Below are 21219 nucleotides of genomic sequence, written 5' to 3' on the forward strand. Positions count from 1 at the left end.
TCCATTCATATAGGTATTCCTATGTTCAGGTGGACCTGTCCTTCCTGTTGAAATGAATGGGAAGTTCTTGGAGCTTACCACACCTTGCTTTACCCTGCCTTCTAGAGCGGTGTTTAATCTGTTACTACTGCTTGGCTAACAAACTGCAGCACGTTGCTTGTTTATAGTAGAAAAATGCATGCTGAACTTTATTTCGACTGATAGTTTTTTTGAGTTGCCCCAATAACAGCCTCCAGAGATTAAAAAAAAAAACTTAGGCATTTATTGTATTATTCTCCCCCACCTTTCTTGATATAGATAGAGCTGGGGAGTATCGAGCCCTAGAAAGGCACACACACTTTAGGAGAAATGAGGTTTGAATGTTGTTGGCACTGAAAAGCAATAGAGTGAATTACGACAACAGTGGGAATAGCGAACAAGCGAACAAGAAGTAGTGCGTCTCTTTCTAGTGTTTTGGGATTAAATGGGCATATTTTGCTCATTAAGATTAATATGCAACAACAACTTTAAATGATAATTTCCAAACTTTTGTTTGCCTGTAATTTGTAACCGCAATGTGCTTACAACCCAAGCGTTCAATAATTTAGCGACCATAAAGCTAAGTGTGTGGCTATTTACTTTTGCTGCCTGATGCATATTCATTATAAAGCGAAGATTTTTCTGAAACCATTGCAAAACTCTTTGTGGAAGCCTAGCACTATAAAAGACTCATTGCTGTCTAGGGGCGTAAAGTTCTAGAGGAAAGGCAAGGATCCAGAAATGAAATACTCAACATAACAACCAAAACATATATGTTCATAAAAATAATATAATAGCATGCATATAGTTAGGATAGCCAGGTGCTCTAGTTTGCAAAGGATAGTCCCTCATTTGCAAACTGCTTTGATGTTTTACTATCATAAAGTGGCATAAAAAGTTGTAAAATAAATAAATTGGAGTCCTGTATCTTTTAAATATAAAAACTGTAAGAAGGGAGATCTGCAGGGGCCTGAATCTTGCCAGTCAACATTTAGCACCTTAAGAGCAGACTGAGAAGCCACCTTGTCCCCTTCTTCCCCACTGCAGTTTGATATATTTCTGTGATATTCTGTTCATGCTTCTACATATTAATAAGCACATGTGCTGTGTAAGTGACTATCCTTCATTCAGTTAGATATTCTGCCAAAAAATAATAAGGAAAACCCCAGCACCACCCCTGTCAGAGAAGCACCCCCATCCCGAAAGGTAAAGGATCAGTGAAATCAAAGAGTTTCTGTTCTTTGTGTCAGTAATTTCAACAAAGTCAGGGTAGGGAAACTACACAGAAGGCAGAAAGAGAAGAAAGAGAATCTACAGCTGCTGAATTTATTTAAGGATTGTAAGGATTTGTGTGCCAATTTTCAAACAAAAGTTTATCCAAGGTGGCTTACATACCTTAAAATTCTTTAAACTCTAATCTGAAAAAAGCAGCACAAAAAACCATTGAGCAGTAAAGCTGAGGAGTGTCTGGTCACTCGAAACAGCAGATAAGACCCATAGATAGCAAACTATTACATAGCCCTTCCTGGTCCTCATTTCTCACTTCGCTATGGAGCTTTTAGGTCAAATTGTACATTACATTATTCATATCGTTTTCCTTCAAGCTCTTATCTTTCACAAATACCAGGTGCAAGACCACCAGTTTAGCTAGAGATCCTGGCATGGGGTAGGTGGCTTTAACATTTGCTCCCTTCTGCAGTCTCACTGGATCCAATGAAACACTGTTTACAAGCCCAGTTGCAGCATGGTGGGGAATTATTGGTGGAAATCACTGAGCATTGCAAGGGGAGGGCTAACACCTCCCTCCTCCTGCATCCCATGTGAAAATGCCCTCTGTGTGGCAATAAGGCTGTTTTGGATCCCACCAAACAGTTACCAGAGCCTCATGAGTCTATGATAACAGTTTGGTTCAAATTATCATTGCAACGTTGTTCCTCAACAGTATGTGATTTCATGTGGCAAGGGCTTGCTGAGGTTCCTACTTTTCATCTGACGTGATTGTAGTGTTTGGTTTCTTAATTAAGCTTATTTGTTTTATAGGGAAACTCCCCGACTTCATCTTGTCCATTAATGAACTAACTCTGTGAGTTCCAGAGCTTGCACATTTCTGCCAACAGATATTGGTTCAATGAACTCATGCTTTCTCTGTGAGTTTCTGACAAAAGCAAACATAATGGCAGTTTCATCTAATAAAAGTGCTATTGCCCATGGATGGGAAAGGTCAATTAAGTCATCACTCTCAAGTTCGTGTCAATACAAGATTGCTCTCTCATGCATATTTACCAGTGTCTTAACTCAAGATTTAGAACTACTGTACATACTGATCGTAAGACCTACTGCACCAAAAACTCAGTACAGTCCTATCTCAGCTCCTGAATGCCTTGGGAGTCGAACGTTCCGGTTCCCGAACGATCGAAAACCAGAGGTGAATGTTCCGGTTTTCGAACATTCTTTTGAAAGCCGAAGGTCCGACGGGGCTTCCCCAGCTTCCGATTAATCAGAAGCCATGCCTTGGAAGTCAAACATTTCGGAAGTCGAACAGACTTTCGGAATGAATTCTGTTCAACTTCCAAGGTATGACTGTAGTTAGTTGGGCAGTATTTAGGACGAGGCCCCATGGTTGTCATGAAGGTGAGGAATATTTTTTAAGGCTAATAGCAGTTTGGGTTCAGGAGTAATTTTAATTTGGATCACAGATAGGGATGACAAAATTTCCTCTTCACATTTGCTGCAGTGACAATAAATTGTGACGTGCATGCCTAGTATTAAACCTATAAAACCGGACCTGCTACTAGGTAATGTGTTCAACGTCACATGCAGTTGGGTCCTGAGACAATGTGTCAGTTTTGATGGAATACGCCTTTCTCCATCAATGTGAGTTGAAGTAAAAGACTCCTTATATGTACAGTATAAAGAAAGAAAGAAAGAAAGAAAGAAAGAAAGAAAGAAAGAAAGAAAGAAAGAAAGAAAGAGAATAGTTTTGAAAAAAAAAATCTTTGCCTAAGGAATGGTTTGAACGAAATGCAGAAAGTTCACCAAGAACTGAGTATTGGATGCAGGGGGTCAGGGTCATGTCTAAGTCAGGTTGCCAGTGCCTATCTGTGCAGCATTACTACGTCAGGGATTCATATCTTCTGGGCATCCTGTGGAGCATATGGAATCCTCCACAAGCAAGTTATTGTTACACAGAGCCATGTTTAAATGAAGCTACTAAAATGCTGGCAAATTCTCATGAGGACTTTTTAAAATGCAAGTCCTCATGAAAATTTGCCATGATTTTAAAGTGCATTTCTCCTGATTCACACATTTGCAACACATTTTTGCCTAATATATGCATTTTTGCAAGCAATCTCCAATACTATAATAGATTTTATATGTTATTTTCATGAATATATGCATTATTATGCACACTTTCCCATAATATATGCATTTTTGTACACAGTTTGACTAGAGAGCTCCATTGCTACATCTGGTTGCATTTAATTTATTTATTTAGCAAAGGTTACATACTGCTTAATCAAAAATATGTCTAAGCATTCACAAAATAGTCTCAGTAATTCCACTTCATGTATTGTTTCAGGAAGGGCAAGCCCCACTATGTTTCTTTATCAACATCATCATCAGTTAAACAATTTATTTAAGTCCCTTTAAACTAAGACAATATTCAAGTCTTGTTTTTGGTTGTGAACTTTCTATCTGTATGTTTTATTTTATCATTTTTCTGTTTGTTTCCTAACTCTGGGCAATTCTCAGCATCTGTTCCTGGATCTGCAGTCATGGGCCTACAGGGTATATCAGCTGTCCCCTTTGGCAGCATAGCTGGTTATCAGGGCCAATCACCTTGCCAACTTGTGCTGGGTGGGATTCCTCCTCCCGGTACGCCAACAAAATTCTCAGTGCTGAGTCCTCTGCAGGCATCATATTTAGCCCTGATTTAACACGAATCACTACGCAATGGGACTGAATGCTGGGTTGTTGCTGTTTTATTATCCATGTAGCAACTTTTTGTTCATTCAGACTATTCTTGCTAGAATGGAATGATTTTGTTTTTATTCTTTGTGAGAGTTGGAAGTTGAAAATGTCCACAAGCTATATGCAGCTGCCCCAAGAATATCTACCAGTATTACAAACAGGCAAAAAAAAAATATTAGTTATCAAGGCCCAAATCTCTGTGCTAATATTTTGGGTGATTTTATCTGTTATTGAGCTACTTTGCTTATTTATTTGAACATTCATAACCTGGCCTATTCTTTCACATAATATAAAAAAGGAGGCTCACAACACCACACACACACACACACACACACACACACACACACACACACATCTATATCTCCAGTCTATAAATATCCATGGTTTATATCTACACTACCAACAGAAGTATAGTGTCCAGATCAAGTAATAGTACCACTCTATTCTGCCTTGGTCTTCTTTTCTTCTTTGGTGATCACTCGTAGCCGAGTAAGATTGTCTTCCATAAACACGATTTTAACAATGGGTCCATAAGTAACTGTGGAGGCCAATTCTGGATCCACATGTCCTTCCACAGTGGGGACATTGGTTTCTGGGCAGGAGTTGATCACAGTGTGAATTTGCCAAGCGTGCCTTCCTCTTAGCACGTTTCTCCTTTGCGTCCTGATATCAAGTGTCTTCAAAGCCTATGACACCTTTGGTAAAGGCTGTTCTCCAACTGGTGCACTCGCAGGCCAGTGTTTCCCAGTTGTCAGTGTTTATACTACATGTTTTAAGATTTGCCTTGAGACAGTCTTTAAACCTCTTTTGTTGACCACATTACGCTTTACACTTTCCATTTTTAAGTTCGGAATAGAGTAGTTGCACACATGGAATACTGTGTCTAATTCTGGGCACCACAATTTAAGAAGGCTGTTGACAAGCTGGAACGTGCACAGAGGAGGGCAACCAAGATTATCAAGGGTCTGGAAACCAAGCCTTATGAGGAACACTTGAAGGAGCTGGGTATGTTTAGCCTGGAAAAGAGGAGACTGAGAGGAGGTATGATAGCCATCTTCAAATATCTTAAGGCCTATCACACGGAAGAGGGAGTGTGCTTGTTTTCTCGTGCTCTGGAGGATAGGACTCAAACCAATGGCTTCAAGTTACAAGAAAGGAGATTCTGATTAAATATTTGGGAAAACATTCTGACAGGAAGAGCTGTTCAGCAGTAGAACAGACTGCCACAAGAGGTGGTGGACTCTCCTTCCTTGGAGGTTTTTAAACAGAGGTTGGATGGTCATCTGTCATGGATGCTTTAGCTGAGATCCCTGCATTTTAGGGGGTTGGACTAGATGACCCTTGGGTCCCTTCAAACTCTGATTATATGATTCTATAAAACATAATTTAAAACATTAAAAAACACTAGCTGATACTGGCTGGTTTAAAGGTAAATTCATATTGTGATGGCTTGTTTCCAGAAGACATCTAAAACAAGACAGGGAAGGTTCTACAATCAGAGTTCCATGGAGCAGGGCCTGCTACCCTAAAGACTTAGTTCCTAATGAAGGCAAGCTGAACCTTAGGGGCATGGGGAACCATAAGAAGCTTCTCTAGTGGAGTAACTCAGTGATTGAGGTGACAAGGGATAAGACAATCCTCAAGGAAATTTGGACCCAGGTTGTTTAGGACTCATTGAATTTACACAAGAACCTTGAACTATTGGCAGCCAATGTCACCTTCCTGCTGCAGCCCCATGAAAATCTGTTTCAGTGGGATTGGAGGACTCTCCAAAACAGCATGGAAGGTGGTGGGGTTGGGGCTGCAGGGGGGAAGGGGAAACAGGAGGAAATTGCCTCCCCTTCTCTTAACATTAGTAGACGCCTTGGTTGGATCAAATGTTGTTCCGTGAGTGGAACATCCGCAGTGGATTTCACCTAATAAAAATCAGAAGCTGTGGTGTAGAAGCATTTCAAACCTTGCATAAAAGTCCAGGGCATGGAGAGCTAAAACAAATTTCTTACATTATAGCTGTGTGTGTAAGAAGAGGAAATAAGGTTTGACACAATGGCAGTTTTATTCACTTAGACAAAGGAAGGCTGTCTCTGTGTGTATGCATGTGTAAAAGAGACAGAGAGGGAACAATGTTTTGTCTATATTTGGAGAGTGGTTTTGGTTGGTAGCAGCATTCTTCAACCATTTAAAGTGAGTTGGCCCTAGCAGGGGGGCAGACACACTCCATTAAGGTTGAAAAATATCTTGGGCTGACAGTGGGGCAAGCACACTAGTGCTCATTCACTTCTTAAACTACCAAGTCACAATCTGACACTGAAGTACTAAAGGAATAGAGCAAGCGTTCCCAGGCTGAAATTTCTGCTTTTGTTATGTCTGAGAGCTGCTGGGGGCTTTTGATCACTCTTTGAAACCACACGTATAGTAATGGACACACGGTCTTCTGCAGTGGTTGCAGTTCTTCCAGTTGAAGGCGAGGAGGTTTTTTTGATAAGAAGTGCTACCTTTTTTATATTGCAGCAGTTTTAATTTATACAGCACAAGCACATGATTAATTTCAGCAGGTAGCTGTGCTATTGATTAATTTACAACGTTTCGGAATATCCTATATAAATCCAGAATTGGAGTGGGTCTGCATCATGCATTCATTACTTGTACTTTTTAACAGGACTGTTTCTTAGTGCCTTATCTTAGTTAAGGCAGATTTGGAAGACTTGAGGGGAAGATGTTATTAGGTGAGGAGTTACAGGGCAGAGAACATTGATTTCAGTTATGAGGCGGAAATGGGCAAAAATCCAGGCTGCAGTACTTCCCTAATTATGCATTTATTGATTTGATAATGAGCTGAATATGGATTGTGCCATGTATTAATCCAGAGGAAGGTAACATCAGGTTTACTGGCAGTATCTGGCCCTAAAGGCTCCCTTTGATCAGCTTTCTCCATCCATTCTTCGACTGGAACTTGGCCTCTCATATAACCAAGATCTGAATGCTGGCAACTTCCAGCTCTGCCACCACATCTAAAACGTCAGTGAGTTTGTGGGCTAATATGAGAAGCCAGGCAACCAACGCAGAGGCTGGGATGGAATTCTAACACAAGAAGAAGGTCGCCCCAACCTCTACCCTGAGGATATGAAGCCACGGCTATAATTTCTAGCACAATTAACCCTAGTGCAAACTGTGTGCCACCAGCACAAAGCAAGGATTAGAAATGCATGTAGAACCAAAGCACAATGATCTTCTTCACAAAACCACACCCAAGTTACCAGAGCATAGAATGTGCATATATGTAGCATATTATCAAGGACTGAGGCTAGCAATTGCTGTTTTTACCCACTACACAGCTTGTGACAGCCCATGTTTTGCTTCTTCCAACTCCAGTCAGTTCCGGGGTAGCTTGCATAAGGAAGTACTTCACAGGGGCACAGCTGGGAGGGGAAAGGAAGCTGGGGCCAAAGTTAGGAACGTGGGCTGAACCTGCTGGATCAGATGGAAGGCCCATCTGGTCCAACATTCTGGTATCACATTGACCAACCGGATGCCTGGGGGAAGCCCAAAAGCACCCTGCAACAGTACTCTGTCCACCTGATTCCCAGCAGCAGTTGATAGTTGGATCAGTCTTTACTTTAAACCATACTTTTAGCCCTTATGCTAATAGGGTATTTATCAATCTTTTAGTACCCAAAGGGCCCCTTCAGACATCCTTTTTATTGCTGTCAGGGCAGTCGTAAGCGACATGGCTTTCAAAATTATTTGCACCTGCAAAAGTTTTGGGGCAGTTATACTACTCTATTTCCAATCAGTGCTTATCCTGTGATATCTTTCTGACATCTTGTTACCTTTTCATACTACAAATGTCCTGGCTTTTTTTTGTAGATAGCAATAATGTGATAGTTGCATAACAACTAATAAAGCAGAATAATTCAACCACTAGCATGCTGCAGATTCCACCAACAATAATATGATCATCTGGAGGGGCTGAAACTCAGGGGAAGCTTTTAACCCATGCACAAGCTCTCAGTATTACCTCAGTTGTTCTTGACGACAGGGCTTCTGCATGTGCAAGTAACCTTATTCTGTTTGATCAGCATGTTGCACGAATATTTACAAACTGCAATATTTGTGTAAAGCTACTTACATGCAAGACGCAAGCAGGAGAAACTGGCTTAAGCTTGTTACGTGATCCCCCTGCCACCTGACCTCTTTCCGGCTAAGTTGCTGCTGTGTACCAGGATGGAGAAGAGGCATGGTGCCAGCCAATCTGGTGTTCCTGCCAGCGCAGTGCCCATCTCCACCTCCCCTTTACTGTTGCCATATGCAGCAGTGACTCAGCTGGAGGGAAGTCAGGTGAGTCGTGCAGGCCAATCATGCTGTCCACTACTGTCTACACCAGGCACCCCCAAACTTTGGCCCTCCAGATGTTTTGTACTACAATTCCCATCTTCCCCGACCACTGGTCCTCTTAGCTAGGGATCATGGGAGTTGTAGGCCAAAACATCTGGAGGGCCGCAGTTTGGGGATGCCTGGTACACTGATTAGCAGCAGCTCTTCTGGATTCCAGACAGGGGTCTTTCAATCCCAGGGATTGAATCTGGGGTCTTCTGCATGCAAGGTAGATGCCTTACCACTAACCTGCGGCTGTTCTGAAGATGAATTTGCTGACTACCAAAACAGTAGTGTTTTGAAAGTTTTACACAACTATTGCACATCACAAAAATATTTTAAGGAGTTTTCTATGCAAACATATCTAATCATAGGCTAATGAGCACAACTGTAGTTGAACGCTCCTGTGGGTTTTCTCTTTGGCTCGTTGAAAGTTATTTGGGGTGGGAACTTAATGTTTGTTTACAGATTGTATATTAAAGCCATTTGGCTCCATTTCAGAATGTTTATGTACGATCTAACATTTTGCCAGGAGGGGAAAAAAAGGTAAATGACAGAATTTCTTCAGAGATACAGGTGTGCCTTCCAGAAAAATTCTTTCTGGTTGCAAACCCTGTTGTGTTTGACCTTCCACAGGCTTTAAAAGTTGTTAGACCTGATAGCTAACTCCATCCTTTCCAAATGATGGGGGCAGTGGAATGCTCCATTCCAAACAGTAAGGAAGCAGCCGAGTGCTAACCAGCACGCATCTGATTCAAACTGGTCTGAATTAGCAAGCGTTTCTGCAGATGATAGCTGCGCAAGCTGCTTGAGAAAGGCTTCTCTTCTGCAGGAGACCTGAACCTGCAAAAGGAACAAACACTCTAAACCCTGCACTTGAACAGAACATATCTGGAGCTCTGCTCTGGAATGAAGAGATGGCTGCTGCTTCTGCTGCTTTGCAGTTTGCTGGGCTGATCCTTGGAGGCATTGGCGCAGTTGGGACTTTCGCCATCACGGGCATGCCCCAGTGGCGAGTGACTGCTTTCATCGAAAGCAACGTGGTGGTTTTTGAAACCTCCTGGGAAGGCCTATGGATGAACTGCATACAGCAATCTAACATCAGGCTGCAATGCAAGGTCTACGACTCCCTCTTGGCCCTGCCTCCTGACCTCCAGGCTTCAAGAGGTCTGATGTGCACAGCTTCAGCCCTGGCATTCCTTGCATTTGCAGTTGCTGTCCTTGGCATGAAGTGCACCAAATGCACAGGAAATGACGACAGAATAAAAGGGTATATTTTGCTGGCAGGTGGCATCACTTTCATTGTGACTGGCATCGTCGTGCTCATCCCAGTGTGCTTCGTTGCCCACAACATCATCCGAGACTTCTACAATCCAGCCATTCAACTGGCTCAGAAGCGGGAGCTTGGTGAAGCCCTCTACATAGGCTGGGTGTCTGCCTTCTGCCTCGTCGCCGGAGGAGCAATTCTTTGCTGTTTCTGCCGTTGTGAAGAAAAAACCAGAAGCTATCGATATTCAGTGCCTTCACAACGTACAGCCTTCCAGAGCCATCGTACACCAAGAAGAGCTGAAAGTTCGTACACTAAAAGTCAGTATGTTTAGTCTGCCTTTGGTTTATTGTCTTTCCGAGGAAAGTATCCTTTCTGATCAAACTTGGATTCTAGAAGAAACTCTGCTAGTACAGCACGCTGCGTACAATGGAGCGAAATCCAGGAAACTGCCTGTGACCTCTAAGACAAAGCAAGCTCTAGAACACAAGGGAACATCTTCAGATATTTCAGAGCAGCATCAGAAATTCGAACTGAATATTGTCCAAGGTTTTTGTATTTTTTTATTAGCATCTATTAAGGGGAACGTGTTTTCATTCTAATAGTGATTTGAAATTGCTTTGCAGTGGGGGGTGGGGTGGGGTAGGTTATGTTACAGCAAAAATTCTAACTTGCTGACATAGCTGCCAAGTTATCCCTTTTTTACAGGGATTTTCCCTTATGCTGAATAGGCTTCCTCGCGAGAAAAGCGAAAACTTGGCAGCTATGCTTGCTGAAGTCCACTATGATCAATACTATATTAATATGCAAAATATAGCATAGGCTCTTATTGGGAGGTGAAGGGGAAAATGAAGGGGGGGAAACTTCTCTAAATCTATATTTGATTTTTTAAAAAAACTATATAAAGTTGAAGTGTTGTTTAGCTGTGAAAAAGAAGAGGAGTGATGTGCTTTAATTTTTTTAAAAATTTCAGTTTTCATTGTATACATTCTACATTTACTGGAAGAAAATTTTTTTTTTTGCCAATAGTACTAATTCTTCTTAGTAGTGATAAAAGGTTGTGTGCTTTCTTTTCTTGTTTTTCAATCTAACTATATTCTACCATTATTTACCTGCACATTATTGTTTGTTCTGTGGCAAAAGAGTTTTAATACATTTTAATAAAAATATTTTAAACTTCATCTGTTTCGTGTGACCTTCCTGGCTATTTGCAGGGTGCACTAGGCAGAACTGTAAATATATTTGTATCCACAACAACATGTAGAATGGCAGCCATGAAGAAGCATGTGGCATGCTGTCCTGTAGGTGAATTCTAATGCAGTTTGGCATCTTTCTGGGACTGTATGTGGCAGATGTAAAAATGCACAAATCCAAGTATAAACACTATCTAACAAGGTTTGCCTGTGTGTTTGTGTGTGCATGCGTGCAATACTCACGGTGCACTTTAGCTTAGTTCATTTGACAGGTCTGTAGGAAATGCAAACCATTCATGTTACAATAGCTGCTAAGAACTGCTTGCAATTTTAAAAAAGGTTAACTGAATATATAATCAGGAGAGTCACATAGCATAAACCTAGAGTTTCCCAAGCGTACTGTACATTTTTTTGCTATTCCAGTCTTTCCACCAGCTGAACTGGATGCCAGCCAATTCCCTCCCTTCCACAAGACCTCAGCAAATTCCCCACCCCAAAGACTTCAGCACTGCAGTAAATGTTTCTTATCTTGACTCTCCACCCTATCCTACTTCCCACCCCCACTGCTGCGCAGAGTTGTTTCCCAGAAACATATTCAAAGTTACCCTATTGAGTTTGTTACTTATAGATGTACTGGTCATATTTATGTGACAATGTACTGATATGTTGAAGATAACCTTGCTCTGTTTAAACTGCAGCAGAATGTTATGTGTCCCATGCTGAAGAACTAACAAAATGTCCTTTAACTGTGCAAATGCTTTCCAGTGTTAGATTATTTTCATACGGGAGCAATTTTGTGCAATCCAGCTGAGTTAATGTCAGGGCCCAGAGAGGAGCAAATTAACACACTCTTGGGCTCTGCTTGCCTGCCTTGTGGTCACCCACTTCTACTGGCACGACCCACCACCTGGCAAGACTCCTCAGGACTCCAAGAAGCCTGTCTCACCTTCATGCCTCACTCTGAGCCATGGTGTCCTTCCTCAAAATGAAGCATTCTGGCTGAAGGGCCTAGGAAAGTCTAGCCATTTTGTTGCGGCTAGAAATGTTATAGGTTAATAAAGTAACTTTAGTAGGAAGAGCTAGGTGCACATGAGGCTGAAGCTGAGATACCATGTATGCTGCTGCTGCGTTAGCAATAGCAAAACAATGTTTATAGCAAGTGGGGTGAGAGGAAAAGTGAGGATGGCGGGTACACAACTCCATACCCTCCAACATTTCTCCGATGAAAATAGGGACAGTCCATTCCATAATGATAATTTCACTATTTATGCCCCACACATCTTACCGGGCTGCCCCAGCCACTCTGAGCAGCTTCCAATATACTGTACATAAAAACATAATGTAACATTAAACATTTTTTAAAAAACTTCCCTATACAGCAGGCACCCCCAAACTTCAGCCCTCAAGATGTTTTGGACTACAATTCCCATAATCCCTGACCACTGGTCCTGTAGGCTAGGGACCATGGGAGTTGTAGGCCAAAGCATCTGGAGGGCCGCAGTTTGGGGATGCCTGCTATACAGTACAGGATTGCTTTCAGATGGCTCAGGGGTCGGATAATTCCATGCCCTCCAACATTTCTCCAATGAAAATAGGGACATCCTAAGGAAAAGCGGGGCATTCTGGGATCAAATCAGAAACCAGGATGGCTTCCGTAAATCAGGGATGTCCCTGGAAAATAGGGACACTTGGAGGGTCTGCATTTCAGGCTGTGCAATGCTCTTTGCTTGCCCTGTTCACTGCTGAATTCCAGGGAAATCGCTAGAACTGGGAGGAGTGACAGAAACAGCTTGCCATGTGCAACAGCCTCTATCTATTTGCATTTCCAAATGACTAACATTCCATGTGTGAATTAGATGTAAGAACGTGTTCCAGGAACATCAACTTAGCTGGGAGCATGCAGTCTCTGGGAGAGTTGAGACATGAGGACGGGGGGGCTTTACGCTGATTCACAAGGGCAATCCATTTTCTGTCCAATTTGGCAACCCACCAGAGCCTCTGCTAAATAGCAAAGCAGTAATGGGAGTAGGAGCTATCCCTTCGTGGATTTTCCACAGAATAGCCTGGTTTGCAGTCCAAAACTGGAACCAGGACCTCAGTCTTTTCTCTTTTACACCATAACAATAATGAAGATTGTTACTCGACTTTGTTTTAAAGGTTTGCTAAAAAATTAATAATAGCAAACTAAACCCACAATATCCTTTGGAATTCTGGAGAACATATTCAGATACAGTCTATGTTTGTGGCATTCACAATACCTATATACTCACCTGTCCTGCTGCTATTTCACTCCCCTCAGGCTTCAATACCAGTAATTATTCTATCATCTGAGATGACAAGAGTGTCTTTCAGCATGGTTACACCTTACATACAAAAATAAACACAATCTTCTTTTTAGTTGGTGCAGTCTAATGCTGTTCCTCAAATATTTCAGCTCTACTGCAAATGTTAGCTACAGAGACTGGTATGTGAGCAGCTTTAGTTCGTCTAGTGGCTCATCTGACTACCAATTTTAATTGCCTCTCTGTCACAAGTCATGAGGAACTTGGGCAATTTAAGCAAGGGCGAATGTATCCCTGATTCCTAAAGAAACAAAAAAACATTATACCTTTGAAGCCTCCAAGAAGGAAGGGCAAAAATGCATTTGCCTAGTAGGTGTCATCTTCCGAGGTAACCCATGAGGCAATTTTTCTGAGGCAAGCTGCTGAAAACAAGAAATTGCAGAGGCACTGTGACCCTGATACAATTTGAGACAGCTTTGTAGGGGGTAAAAGAGGGCACATTAAGAGTTTTGTTTTTCACATTAATGTTGCTATACTGTGCCCCAGGTTTCATTATTTTTATGACAGTTTTGGGGTTTTGGCACTCAAAATTCTGCTTAACCTGAATGCTTTCATGCTACTCAAGTTTACGTCATCAAGAAGGTGACATTTCCCTGGACTTTGGACTCTACACAGGATCTTTGTACCGCTACCTAATATATATATACATATACACCTTAATATGCTTTACACTTCTCCTGGAGAAGGGAAGAACATGGGGCACAATATTGATGTAAGGAGAGAACAAAACTTCATGGTGAGTGCAGAATGAGTCTACGCTACTGCACTTTCAATCTCCATTGCAGGGATTCCCAAACTTTCTACCCCCAAGGTCCACTTCAGTTGCCTGAAAACTAGTGAGCCACCCCTCCACTCCCATCACAAAAGGATAGTGCAGGGACAGAGCCAGTCGCAAAATGATGACAGATGGAGACAGCTGGCATCACATTCTACTGATTTCTAGTCCATCTTTTGAAATTGCTAAATCCTTTTGCCATAGTGTTTTTCTTGTGGTGTGAAGTTTCAGAGCTGAGCTTTCCACAAGCTTTAGAGGAGACATTTGCTATGAGGTTATTGTGAGTCAGTCTCCCCATTTTATTTTATTTTTTTGACCAATAAATTTTTATTCATTTATACAACAAAACAACAATACGTTTATACACATATATGACACAGATTCAGTACCTTTTGACTTCCCTCCTCCCACCAAAATGGTAAATTAGTTCAAGCTGTTCTCGTATTATCTAATTTTGTTACACTCTCTGCGATGTAGAAGTTATGTCAGAACCGTTATCGATTTCATACTTTTGTAATTGTCTTTAGCATAATTTATGAATTTACTCCATTCTAATTGAAATTTCTCGTCTCCCTGGTCCCGGATTCTATGGGTTAATCTGGCCATTTCCATGTATTCCAGTACCTTCGTTTGCCACTCCGCTATCAAAGGAATCTCTTGCGTTTTCCATTTCTGGGCAATTAACATTCTGGCAGCCACAGTGGCGTATAGAAAAAATATTTGATCTGCTTTTGGGATTTCTTTACCAACCAGCCCCAACAAGAAGGCTTCTACCTTTTTTGGAAAAGTGTATCTCAGGATTTTTTTCAACTCGTTATACACATACACTAATTCCCAAAATTTCTTAATCTCTCCGCACTCTCACCACATGTAGTAGAATTCCCCAGCTGATGTTTTACACTTCCAGCACAGCTTATTTTGATTCCTGTACATTTTTGCTAATCTTACAGGCGTCAAGTACCAGCGATAAACCATTTTCATTATGTTTTCTTTCAATACTACACAAGCTGTGAACTTTAAATTCTCATTCCATAGTCTCATTCCACAGTCTCCCCATTTTAAGGAGAATTTGGAGAAACTCAGGGTCTCTTCCAACTCTACAATTCTATGTTACTGTGCTTCCCAAAGTACAGTCATACCTCTGGTTATGTTCGATGCGGGTTGTGTACAGCATGGGTTACAAATGCGCCGAACCTGGAAGTGCTGGAACTCGGTGATTTGTGCATGTGCAGACGTGCCAAATGACATCATGCGCATGTGCAGAAGCACTGAAGCACGCAGCGAGCATGCACAGATCCAGCGCTTCAGGTTGCGTACTGCTCTGGTTGCGAACGGGGCTCCAGAACGGATCCCGTTCACATCCAGAGGTACCACTGTATTTTTTAAATCCATCTTCTGTCATTTCTTCACCCATTCTTCTTGAACTCTATCTTCTGTGCCTTCCCTACAAAACCCCTCCCAGTTTCTTCTCTCTCTCCTCCTTGGTCCTTTCATAGTCACATTTTCCTCCTATTCCTAGCTGTCTTTACTCAGCATGCAAGGAGTTGCTGGTGCTGGTCCAACCAAAAGCCTATGTCATGACTGAATGGTGGGGAAAGGCAAGTGATGAGGTACACAAATTTTAAATGTGTTTATGTGACGTTTTTAACCGGAAAACGTGATTAAGCCATTGTGCTTTGACACTGATGCAATGATTATTGCTGAAAAATAATTATTAGTGCTGTAATTTGGTATCTAAAATTAGAGCATAATCATTTAATTATAGCATGTTAGCAGCACTTGAACACACAGAAAGCAACAAAGTCAGGTAGAATATGTCTGGACTCACCCTTGCGCAGAATCTGATTGGCCACAAAGGTATTGGGCCTTGACTCACTGTGGAACTTCAGATGAAATATATAGAAGCTCCTTCAGGTTAGGCAGAAGTGGATTTCTTCCTCCTTGTTCTTCAGGATTACAGGCATAGTCCATCTTAAATTCATTTGCCAATATGAAGAAACGATGGGAAAGATTCTTATGTTTTGGGGAGAAATGCAAGATCTTCTTTAGAAAAGTATTCCTGAATTATTTTTGCTTGAGCATCACTTTCTGAGAAGCCCCATGGCTTGCTGTGCATTGCAAACTGTGGCCCTGCTGCTTGGGGGCATTGGCACGGTTGGAACGTTAACCGTCACTCTGATGCCTCAGTGGAAAGTATCTGCCTTCACAGAAAGTAACATCATAGTCTTTGAGACCATTTGGGAGGGCCTATGGATGGTGTGTGTCAATCATTTCAAGAAGCATCAGTGCAAATTCCACCGATCCTTGTTGGCCCTTCCACCTGCCTTGGAAGCATCCAGAGGACTAATGTGCACAGCATGTGCCCTGTCTGTTATTGCCTTTCTGATTGCCATTGCTGGCATGAAGTGCATCCAATGTCCTGGCAGTAATGAGCAAATGAAGAACAAGATTTTGTTGGCAGCTGGAGCAATTTTCCTTCTGACTGGGGTCATTGTGCTGATTCCTGTTTCCTGGACTGCCAAAAACATCATCGAGGACTTCCACAATCCAGCAATCCAGTTTGCCCGGAAACGTGAACTGGGACCTGCACTCTATTTAGGCTGGATCACCTCAGCATTTCTCATCAGTGGAGGAGCCATATTTTGCAGCTTTTGTGGCTCTGCAGAGAAGCCTGGAAGATACCGAGATTCATTGCCACCCAGTCGCAGACTGAACAAATCTGAACATATCAGGATGATGCCTCTAAGTGTACATTCTTACGTCTGATTATTTCAGTGTTGCATGCTGAGCTTGCTTTGGACAACAGCATAATTCGTTCAACCAGAGTCACCCAGATCCAATAAACACAACTCAGTTGTGCAAGAAGTTTTCCATGCATGGATCTGCTATTTGAATGTGCAGAAGTGTGTGGGATTTAACACACCATAACTATATATTGCTACTCAATGTGTTGGCTTCTGCATTAGGCATTGTCTCCACATGGGTAGCAATATGAACATCGCTCTCTGCTGCTCCTGAAGTTCTCTGGATCAAGGTGAATATGGTTCTCCAGCATTTTAATGTGAAATGCGAGAAACTTTTTGTTTTGGTTATTGTAGCCTAATTTTCCAAGTTATATTAAAAACACAGTACCATCGGTTCTTTAGGATTCAATGCTTTTTACCAGTGCTTTCAGTTATATTCTTAACCTGCTAGAGGGCCCTGGCTTCATTTGTGGAACTCTTTAGGCAAAATATGTTATATTATTACAACTAACGTATTCCTATCACAGCTTCTTCCTCTGGTTCTCTTATTCAAGCATTCAGACAACGAGAACAGAAGGGGAGAAAGAGGTATCTTAAGGCCCAAGTAACCATATTTAGTTAATGGGCAGCATTCAGCTTGATGGGTCAAAATTGTTTCAGGAGGTCGTAAATGAAATGACAGGCGAAGGGAAGGGAAGGGAAAGTGTGCAAGAATAGCCAGATAAGTTCCCTGGAGCTATTTTATCCAGACTCCAGATAAATTTTAATCAATGCAAGATAAAGTTGCCCACAGTTTCACCTAGAAGGAATTTGTTAGTAAATGTTCAAATGATAAGAGACATAGAGTCCATGCCTTAAAGCTACAGCTGTCCTTGAATTTTATATGCAATGACTGACTATCCTATACAGTGGTACCTCAGGTTAAGAACTTAATTCATTCCGGAGGTCCGTTCTTAACCTGAAACTGTTCTTAACCTGAGGTACCACTTTAGCTAATGGGGCCTCCCGCTGTTGCCACACTGCCACTGCACGATTTCTGTTCTCATCCTGAAGCAAAGTTCTTAACCCGAGGTAGTATTTCTGGGTTAGCGGAGTCTGTAACCTGAAGCGTCTGTAACCTGAAGCATCTGTAACCCGAGGTACCACTGTATAATAGGGAAGCCCTTTTTGCCAAGTGGCATCAAATTTATTATATCACCTGGCTATTCCACAAGTTTTTTTGTGACAAACTGCATTTCCGGCCCCCAGACCTGGTTAACAAAGGACTATATAAAGCTGACTTTGACCACAGGCCCATTTAGCTCAATATTGTCTACACTGACTGGCAGCAATTTTCAGGATTTCAAGGCAGGGGTTTCTCTGAACCTCACCTGCAGACACTAGGGATTTAACCTGAGACCTTCTCCTGGGATCCAATGGAGGAGGGTGGGATCTGATGTTCTAGTTTTAGGACTGGAATCCATACACTGCCACACTCAAATATATTTTTTCCTGGTGCGTACTATTTTAAGGAATACCAGGGCTGCTGAATCAAAGACCAGTTTTTCATAATTCAGCAATAGTTTTTTTAAAAAAAACTAATTTCAGATCAATCAATATGAATAGATACTAAAAATGGCAGACATAGTGCATAAATACACATTTATGTTTGAAGAAAGGCAATCCTATTGCTTTTTTTGGAGAGTAAATCAATAGCAAACATTTGCTAGCCTCACTTGTCAGGCTTAATTCATCTTTCTAATGCAGTTATGTACATTTTCTGGTTTCAATAATCTCAGATTACCAGTTATTACGACATTGTGTCACAGTATCAAATTGTCCCTGAATAAATCAACCGTTGCATCCGACAGCCTGAACTTTTTTCTTCCTTTTTTTTTATAAAAATATATTTTATTAATTTTCCAATTAAAACCAATTATATCACATTCATTATTTCAAATTATACACATATATATATCAATCAAACCGAATGTTATGCCAAATCATCTAAAGAATTTTTTATTTGGGTTCCCATGCTTCAAGAAATTGGGGATTCCTTGCAACCGTCCACTGCCGTCTTTTTTCTAAAGTTCAAATCGTCCTCCAAGTTCATAATAATCCAGATCTTCCCCTTACAGTCACATAGATGTTTTCCACTTTCAACCGATTGTTTCCCCGCTGCTGAGATAAATATCAAACAAGGTTTCACAAATGTTCTTTCTCCTGTGTGGGTTAATCAGTCCAGCCTCCCCATAAATCTTCTTAGTCTGTAGCTCCCTGTTGCGTCGAAGCAGCGCCATCTTAAAAAGCTCAAATCACTTTCGTTTTCTCTCATAGCCATGAAGATTAACGATCTTTATAAAATTTACAGCTTTTCCAGGCAGAAGACCCAAACATCAAACCATAAACTCTTGGTAAATTAATGGATCTCCTTGCCCTATAGCTGAACTTAGCTTCAGGTCGCTGCTCCAATTCAAAGTGCGTCACAGCTCATAAATCCTCTGAACGCGTCCAGGACTCCTTCCGTCCGACTAGGGGGGGGGGGCTTTTCTCATCGGCAACTCCACATCTTTAAAAAATATGCTCAGTAACAACAGTTTATAAAGTTCAACTCACACAGTCTTTTGCTTCTCTTTCACTCCAAACAAGCCAGGACATCGCGTCTGGGAAGGTACGAAGTAACTCATATGAAGAAAAATAAAACTCCATTCCCTTATCGCTCCGTCCCCATCAATCCTTCTTCCAGATGATATACAGCCTTTAACTCCTCTCCCTCAGCAGCATAGATTTCTCAGCAATAACCAGCGCTTCTTCCCCTCCTTCTGAAGTATGTCCATAGATTTAAGCCTAATTATCTTCTTTAACCATGGAAATCCCCGCCATGCAGATTAGCGTCCGGGAGTCCTGGCCCTTGTAAGTGCTTTTCAGCCCAAGCTCCCCCCACTCCATAAACAGTCGGAGTGGGTCTGGGGGCATCGCGGGCCAGCGGCCCCTCTCCGTAACCCCCGGAGAGGGTAGGGGGTTGCCATTTACTCCCCTAGCAACCGCCAAATTCCTTACGAAGGTCAGAGGGATGGAAAACAGGTCCGCCATTCCTGCCGGCGGAAACCGGAACCGCCTTCTGAACTTTTTTCTTCCTATGCCAGAAAATACATACCTCAGATGGAATGTGCCAACAGCTGACAAAAACCAGCATCACAGACCATGAAAGTAGTGAAGCTTTGCTGACATGTGACATGGGGAGGGACTGATAGATACATCTGAAAAACAGTTCTGAGACCATTGCTGCTATAATCCATGGTCAGAGGCCCTTGCCCATGTTATCTTGCGAAGGAGGTGTGGAGGGCAGCAAAATGAGAAGGGGCATTTTTAGTGGTGGCTCCCACTTGTGGAATGCTGGCTTCCGGGAAGCATTCCTGGCCCCATCGCTGTCTGTTCTTAGCAACAGGCAAAAATATTTCTTTTTACCAAGGCTTTAGACCCTTAACTCAGAGGACTGTGGCTCCTTGTGGCCTCTTCCAGTGGGTTGGATGTTTTACATGTACATGTATGGTTGTGTTAGTAGGTTTCTATTTTGTTCAGGTCTTAATCTTTATATTATTTTGCAAGTTGCTCTGAGTCACAACAGCAGTCACATCTGTTGCTCCACTGAACAATAGTTTATCTTCAGATTCTAATAGCTCATATAGATCATAGACCTGATCTCAAATTAAAACATTAGTAAGTCAGATCTATTTTAATTACTGTGCCTTGATTGCAGTGCCAGTTTCGTTATTGCTTGTGTTCAGAAAAATAGGAATATATATTCATTTAAAAATAAATTTATCTCTCCTTCACCTTTAAACCTAGGGCCCCAAGATGAAATTAAAACCATCCGTATAAAAGAGACACAAAACCATTACTCAGAAACATAGGAAGCTCCTTATATTATCAGAACTATGGTACATTTAGCTCAAAGGTGCATCCTTTGTAGGGCAGCCTTCCACAACCTGGTGCTCGTCAGTTCTTTTGGACTACAATTTGCATCATTCTTGGCCGCTTGCCATACAGGCTGGGGCTTGTGGGAGTTGTAGTCCAAGCCATGTGAATGGTACCAGGATGTGTGTGTGTGTGTGTGTGTGTGTGTGTGTATGTGTGTGTGTGTTTCGTAGTGGGTGGGAGGAGAGATTGCCCTATGGTTTCCCACTCATGTCTGTTACTTTCATGGAATTGCTACATGAGGCCAGATGCATCTAATGTAGTGCCTTTCGGATCTTGCTGGACTGTAACTGCCATCATCGGGCCACATTTGATTGTGTTTATCCTTAGCCTGCTTCCTAGATAGGAAGTAAGCCCAGTCGGGGATGGGGGAGGTTGGCAGGTGTTACCTATTCATAATATTTGCCCCCATATGCTGGTTACTTTAGCAAATGTAGGCTGGGGAAGTATGTTTGCCAAGGTAATGTATACTTCCACCTAGGGAGGAGGTGTGACTTCTTTCTACCCTGCTTAAATACATTGGAGTTCTCTGAAGGTTAAAAAGGAGCAGAGAGTCACAAATCAGGCTTCTCCTTTG

General features: G+C 41.9%; 3 protein-coding genes across 3 annotated transcripts in view; all 3 read left to right on the forward strand.

The window, feature by feature from the left end:
• Positions 1 to 21219, forward strand: part of GRIK1 (glutamate ionotropic receptor kainate type subunit 1) — a 260499-nt gene that overhangs the window by 32547 nt on the left and 206733 nt on the right. The window lies entirely within an intron of this gene.
• On the forward strand, positions 8877 to 10821 carry LOC118085287 (claudin-8-like). The gene has a single exon (XM_035115771.3). The coding sequence runs from the start codon at positions 9282 to 9284 to the stop codon at positions 9963 to 9965; it is 684 nt and encodes a 227-aa protein (XP_034971662.1). The 5' UTR covers positions 8877 to 9281; the 3' UTR covers positions 9966 to 10821.
• LOC118085576 (claudin-8-like) lies at positions 16042 to 16757 on the forward strand. Its single transcript, XM_035116397.3, has one exon. The coding sequence runs from the start codon at positions 16042 to 16044 to the stop codon at positions 16705 to 16707; it is 666 nt and encodes a 221-aa protein (XP_034972288.2). The 3' UTR covers positions 16708 to 16757.

Source organism: Zootoca vivipara, chromosome 4, assembly GCF_965207765.1.
Source record: "Zootoca vivipara chromosome 4, rZooViv2.hap1.1, whole genome shotgun sequence".
Classification (NCBI taxonomy): domain Eukaryota; kingdom Metazoa; phylum Chordata; class Lepidosauria; order Squamata; family Lacertidae; genus Zootoca; species Zootoca vivipara.

Bases quoted from the DNA above. Each gene is read 5' to 3' on its own strand.
- LOC118085287 (XM_035115771.3), top strand. From the start codon at position 9,282: ATGGCTGCTGCTTCTGCTGCTTTGCAGTTTGCTGGGCTGATCCTTGGA.
- LOC118085576 (XM_035116397.3), top strand. From the start codon at position 16,042: ATGGCTTGCTGTGCATTGCAAACTGTGGCCCTGCTGCTTGGGGGCATT.